General features: G+C 47.8%; 1 protein-coding gene across 1 annotated transcript; it reads right to left on the bottom strand.

Annotated features, from left to right (window-relative positions):
• Positions 1 to 3,342: 3,342 nt before the first annotated feature.
• Positions 3,343 to 6,151, bottom strand: LOC147339173 (uncharacterized). The gene has a single exon (XM_086290230.1). It carries the CDS (start codon positions 5,626 to 5,628, stop codon positions 3,421 to 3,423), a length of 2,208 nt encoding a protein of 735 aa, XP_086146356.1. The 5' UTR covers positions 5,629 to 6,151; the 3' UTR covers positions 3,343 to 3,420.
• Between the last annotated feature and the right edge of the window lie 532 nt (positions 6,152 to 6,683).

Here is a 6,683-nt window from a genome sequence, read left to right as displayed (position 1 = left end):
TTCACTTGCTGTCGGCCAGGCTTCTGGCCAACCTGAAAATGCATCCACAGCCACCAGCAGGTACCTGTAACTACCTACTCTGTCCACCATGTCTGTGTAATCAATGATTATTTCTTTCCCTGGGCAAAGTGGGATGGGGAAGTACCCTGCTATTGGCTTGAAGGCGGGCTTGATTCCAAATTGGTTGCACTCCTTACAGGTTTTAACCATGTATTTTGTCATGTCTTTTAGATAAGGGTGCCACCAGGCGGCTAAGTTCCTCATCATTTGTGCAGGTCCCACATGCCCCACTCCATGTGCCTCTTCCATTGCTGTCTGTCTGACCCCTGGCGGTAGAATGGGCCTTCCATCTGGGCCACGCCAAACATCTGTGTTTGTGGCCCCTCTTGTTACCCATAATGATTTTTCCTGGGGGCTGGCTTTGTCCTGTAACTCTCTGATTGTGGCTAGGCCTAGTTGTATGGGTGGTCTTTCTGGAGGGGGTGTGGCTTCTGGGTCCATTACCATAATCAGGGAGGGTAAGTAACCAGCTGTCTGCTTAGCTACTAAGTCGGCCTGTTTGTTACCTAATGCCACTAAGTCCAATCCGGCACTGTGTCCTTTGCATTTTACCACTGCCACCTTAACAGGTAACAACAGTGCTTCCGCTAATTCCCTCATTTCTATCTCATGTTTAATAGGCTTTCCGCTGGCTGTCAAAAAACCAGCTCTTAGCCACTGCTTGAGCTCCACATGCACTGCTCCCACAGCATAAGCTGAATCACTGTATATATTCACTTTCTGTCCCTTTCCCATCCTTAAGGCTTCAATCACCGCTCTCAGTTCAGCTCTCTGTGCAGACTGTTGTCCTGTCAACTGCTCTGCTTTCACTGTTTTCCATCTCATGTCTGTCTGTTCCACTATTGCCCATGCAGCCTTCAACATTCCACTTTCAGTTCTGAAACAACATCCATCTGTGAACCAATCTTTTTCTGCATCCATTAGAGGTTCTGCCTGCAAATCTGGCCTGATTTTCTCCTGTACCTGCACAACCTCTTCACACATATGTGGTTCCCCTGATCCCATGTGATCAGCCATGTTTATGCCTTCATGTGAGTAGGTGATGTGTGGTGCTTCCAAAATGGTACTGAGGCGTCTCTGCCTGAGTGAAGTGAGTGTGAAGGCCTGTGAGGAGACGTAGGCCACCACACTGTGTGATGTCAAAATTTTTAGTGGGTGGTTCATCACTATGTGTGCTGTTTTCTGAATGATTTTTGCAAGTCCAGAAACGTGTTGTGTGCACGGTGGGTGGCGTTTTTCAGTGTTGTCAAGCATTACGCTTACATATGTCAACACTTTTCTCTCTCCCCCTTTTTTCTGGAACAGGATACCATTGATATGGGTTCCAGTTCCAGAAACATCAAGATGAAAAGGCAAAGCATAATCTGGCACAGCAAGGTCAGAGGCGACAGAAAGCTGTTGTTTTAACTTTATAAACGCCTGTTCTGTTTCTGTAGTCCATGAGAGGGGAGCAGAGAGGTTTCTCATGCCTTGTTCATTTACCAAAACGCGCAAAGGGGAAGTAAGGCCAACATAGTCTGGGACATAGGTCCTGCTGTAACCAGTCAGGCCCAAAAATGACAACATGTCTTTTACAGTTAGAGGTTTTGGATGGTGCAAAATGGAGTTCCTGTGTTCTGGGGACAAGGAAATACCGGACTGTGAGACCATGCGGCCTAGAAAAGAAACCTGTTTTCTTGCAATCTGTAGTTTGTTTTTGCTCACTTTAAAACCTGTGTTGGCCAGGTGGTGAAGTACCACTCTGGTGGCCTCCAAACAGATGTCAGCCGTGGGGGCAGACAGCAAAAGGTCATCCACATATTGTATTAACATACAGTCAGATGGTAGTGGGCTGGTTTGTAAAAGTTCTTTCAAACACTGATTAAACAGTCCTGGGGAGAGGGCAAATCCCTGTGGTAAGCGAGTGTAACGCCATTGTCGGCCTCTAAATGTAAATGAGAAAATGTCACGCAGTGACTCACGAAGTGGGAGGCAGAAAAAGGCATTAGCCAAGTCAATGCAGGTGAACCAGGCATGAGATGGTGGGAGGTTGGTCAAGGCAACATAAGGATTAGGCACAGGCAAAGTAGGAGTGCCAAGTAAGGCATTAATCCTTCTCAAATCATGTGCCATTCTGAACTTCCCCGTGCCTTTTTTCTCAACGGGTAGGATGGGCGTGTTCCACTTAGAGCAGGAGGGCTCCAAGACACCGGCAGTGACCAAACCAGAAATTGTTTCTGCAATCCCAGCCTCAGCCTCCGGTCTGTGTGGGTACTGAGGCTGCCACAAAGGGGTAGCAGATGACAGTTGAAAAGAGACTGGCTCCACATCAACTAAACCTACATCTGTGGGTCCAAGGGACCACAAACAATCTGGAAGAGAGTCGAGTAAAGGCGCAGCATCACAGTGGTCTGTGTGTTCTCTGCCATGTGACCCGCTGACCACTCCATGTTGCAGTGTTGAGGAATTAAAGCAATCATTTAAAATTTGGTATGTCTTGGTAGATGGAGAAAACAAAACCTGTGGGAGTTTTGTAGGTGTCCAGTCAGTGGCCGCAAGGGAACGTTTAACCATTCCACCCAGCTCCTTAGCCTGGTGTCCAGGATGTAAGGCCAGTGACACATGGGGAGCTGCCTCATCAGACATCATGTACCACTGTAATTGATCTGTTGTAAAAGTAACCGCTGCTGCCACTCCCTCCGGTGCCGCAAAAATGCACGACATGTTCAGAGACCAAGCCCGCCCCTCACACTGCTTTTGGAACATGTGCTGGTACCAGGTGGTGTCATGCCTGTCATAAAACAGTGTAACATGAGGTGGGTCAGGGGGAGGGACATAAGGATGTAGGAGTGAGAGCCACGGCCGCCATTGCTGAAAAGCAGTCCAAACTCCTGGTTCAGCAGGTGTTTCAACTTCCAATAATGCCCAGTAGATGTCAGCAGAGTCCGCCAAACAGGAGGAGGGTTGCAGCAGAAACTGACCACCTCCCTCTGGCCCATCAGAGCAGGGAAGTACAACCCCAGTAGGGAGAGTCACAGTTAGGCCTTGTGAAGAGCAGAGTATTGTGGCTCCTAATTTAATCAACAAGTCTCTTCCCAGTAAATTCACAGGCGCCTGTTTTGAACAAACATAGCTGTGTAACAAGGTCTGATCTCCAACCGTTGTGGGGAGGGGCACGGTGTAAGGCAGAGTTTTAGGTTCCCCAGATATGCCCACCACTGTAATCACTCTGTCAGTAAGTCTTTCACGAGCAACATCCTTAATGGTGGAGTACGTAGCTCCAGTGTCCACCAAAAAGCTGCTTCTTCTTCTATCTACAGTTATGGACAGCATAGGGTCCGCCGTTGTCCCTTCACCGTCCTGGGCAGTCTGTGGGGTGTCCTATAGCTGGGGACCACCCTCGTAGTACTCCCACCCCATCACAGGCATCTGTGGGGCCGGGGGCACTTCAACTAAAGCACCACGAGGTCCACCTCTGTAGCCAGGATGCTGATAGGGCCCACCACGGGCTCCCCTGCCTCTTCCAGCAGCCGGGTTCAAAGGGCACGCTTTAGCCCAGTGTCCAGGTTGTCCACACCGGAAACAAACATACATCTGGCCTCCCCTACCACCTCCCATCTGACCCCTTCCCCTGAAACCACCTCTGTTTCCTCCAAATGGGGAACCTCTCTGCCCATAAGGGGCCGGGGAGTGATAAGCACCATACTGGGGGGGCTGTGGATCAGTTGGCCATGGGTTCGGATACGAATCAGGGGCAACTGGACCAGGAGGGGGAGCCGCAGCGGCCACAAGCTGCTTTTTAGGCTTGTCACCTTTTCCACCCAGGTCGTTTTTAGCTTTCTGCAGCTGAACCTTCAACAGTTGCAACTGTAAATCTTCGACGCTCTCCGCTTTATCATCAGACTTAATCTGCACTTTGTTAAGATTAAAAATCAAATGTTTCTTCCAGATTGCAAAGTCACAGTCCTGCAAATCAGGATTATCCTCCATTTTCTGGCTTACTGACTCCGGAATGCCCCTCAGCACCGCCCTTCTAAACCACATGCTCTGTGAACAAGTCCTACTGGGGTGATGACCTGTATGGTTCACCCAGTCTTCAACAGCCTGATTTAGATAATGGGTGGGATTTTGCTTTCCCTCCCATTTAAATTTCTGTAAGGTGCCTTGATTTTTGGGTGGGAATTGTTTGCGCAGGGCCGGTCCAATAAACCTCAAGGCCTGCATTAGTGGCACCTCGTTCTCATGCATGGTAGTACCCGCATTTTGTTCCAGGTCCGCTGCCTGAGATCGGGATGTGCACCTAGTTATAATAGCTCTAAAATCTCCCAGTGCGAGGTCCTGTCCAGCTGTGTATTTATCCAAACCAGCCAACCAGGCATTCCCTCCCTCCGTTATGTCAGGGAGTTTGTCCACTAGGGCCTGGACATCTCCGAATGAATAAGGTTGATACACTGGTCTACGTTGCGCTTTAGTCTGGACCAGGGGAAATATGCCTGGAGGCTGAGGCACAGGGCCCTTAGATCTAGTCTGATATCCTAAACTGGGAGGGGTAGAGGGGGGTGTATTGTTAAGGTCACTGAGTTCATCATCAGTATCCTCAGTTTCTTCCCCGCCTGGTGGGGTAGCAGTGTCAGCAAAAACGTGGGCTAAACTCATCTGTGTTTCCGGATCCTGACGGCCCACCAAAGACATGGTAACTGTGACATTTGGTGAAGTGCCAGGCTCAGTTTTTGCAGTAGCGGTCAGATCTCCCTTAACAGCGACAGGAGTGCTGGCAAAGGGGTTGGACCGGGAAAGAGGGGCTGACGCAACACGATTATTCACCTGGACCACTGACCTATGTTCATTTAAGCAGCTGCGTAATGCTGCTTCTAGATCAGTTAATTGTTGTTCAGTGGGTTCCTGTCTGTTCATTCGAACCGCAAATGGTGCGCTCGCAAATGGGTCAGTTAGGCCCTCAGATCCGGTTCCAAAACAATGGGACATAGAAGAGGGGGCTCTACTACTAGCTGAGGATGTCGCCGACAGAGAGGAGCTTCCTGGGCAAAAATGCTTGGTATCTATGGGAGTTGGAGCTACGGGCGGTTCTTCTCCAATAGTCATTATTCCACCAGAGATATTAAGTACCGGATATATGCCTGCTGAGGGAGGAGTTGAGGCAGAATAGGGAGGTGGCTGAGACCTATTTTTCTTCATGTGTGGTTTTGCAGTTTCCCATAAACACACCCAGTGATTAAATTTAGCTTTGCGGCCTGCGTGCTTATCTGCTTCCTTTCTGTGTCTCACCCCGCTCATCACACCTGCACCTGCTGCTGCTGAGTTGGCTTCTTCCTCTTTCTCTTTTGCCTGCATAGCCTTATTCTGCCAAATTATTCCCCAGTTACCACTACTCCCCTCGTCCTTTCCCTTTTCTTTCATTAACCTTTCAGCTGTTTTCCTCAATGACTCTTTCTGCTTTTTTGCTTCTTTAGGCTGGTGTGTGGAGTTGATGACTGTCTCAACACATGTTAATTGTTCTCCCAATGTGCTAAGAATAACACCGGGACCCCAACCATCATCATTAGTTTCTCGATCTAATTCTCCATCCATTTTACTGTCAATGGAGGAGTGTTCTTTTATTGATTTTAAAGGAGAATTTGGGCCAGCTGGGTTTCTGCCTCTGTTAGGCACTAACAGCTGGGGCGCTGCTTTAAAGGTGAGTCAGCACTGAAATATCCCTTCAGGTGTTACCAAGCTTCTACCAAACCGGAGTCTGGCGGGTAACCTTGCCTAGAGCTTCCTGATAGGGGTGCTAGTTGGTTGTCACCTTGTTCACACGTCTCATTCACACTTCATACATTACCTGCAGTCACTCATTACCCTCCTTATGTATGTAATAAATGTGTAAAAAAATTCTATGTGTGGTGTATTATTTTAACCAAAAGAGGAACCTAGTTCCTTTAATTGTGTAATCTGTGAACAACGGAGAACCAAACTGTCCTGCCCAGTGTTCCACAGCAAGCATTCAGCGTGTATTTATGTGTGTCCAATATCAAACAGAACATCAAAACATTTAAAACACTAAAATCATCAGGGTTTTAAGAAGAGATCCGTTTTCTCCTATTGATCAAAGGGACCCCTCCTTTGGACTCCAACCAGTACTTCTCCTTTTTAAGTTTTAGAGGATCTTTTCTAATAAAGTCCTCTGGGCCTTCCTAACCCTTCTGTAGTTTAGAGAATATTACTAAAAAATATTCTCAAGGCCTTTAACCTTTTAATTTGTTTAGAAAGGCGTTACTAATAAACCCTTTCAAGGTCCCAGACCTGCACTGAGGTATGTATCCGACACCGGAGAGCAACCCGTCGGCTGCAACCGTGGTCAGACCTCAGTTCACTCTTATCTTTATTCACTTATTCACTTATTTCTTATTCACTTATCTCTTATTCACTTGTCTGATTCTCAACAAGCCTTAAGTAAGCCAGACAATTTTGGTTATGAATTACTAGGAGTTTGGACACTAAGTATTTTTATAATGTTCAATATAGCAGAAATAAAAGGTCTGCTTACCTTGTTTTTGTGTGCACACAGCTTTTGTCCAAACTCCGTTCACTCAGACCACGGCCGAAGTCCTCCCATCCGTTCCAGTTGACCTGGAGCGGATCCT

This window comes from Aulonocara sp. 'chitande type north' Nkhata Bay, linkage group LG1 (assembly GCF_057382095.1).
Source record: "Aulonocara sp. 'chitande type north' Nkhata Bay isolate Kocher_YH1m ecotype deep benthic linkage group LG1, A_spYH_male_GT1.1, whole genome shotgun sequence".
NCBI classification, from domain to species: domain Eukaryota; kingdom Metazoa; phylum Chordata; class Actinopteri; order Cichliformes; family Cichlidae; genus Aulonocara; species Aulonocara sp. 'chitande type north' Nkhata Bay.
The sequence above is the reverse complement of the archived record's forward strand: the minus strand, read 5'-3'. Positions and strand labels throughout refer to the sequence as shown.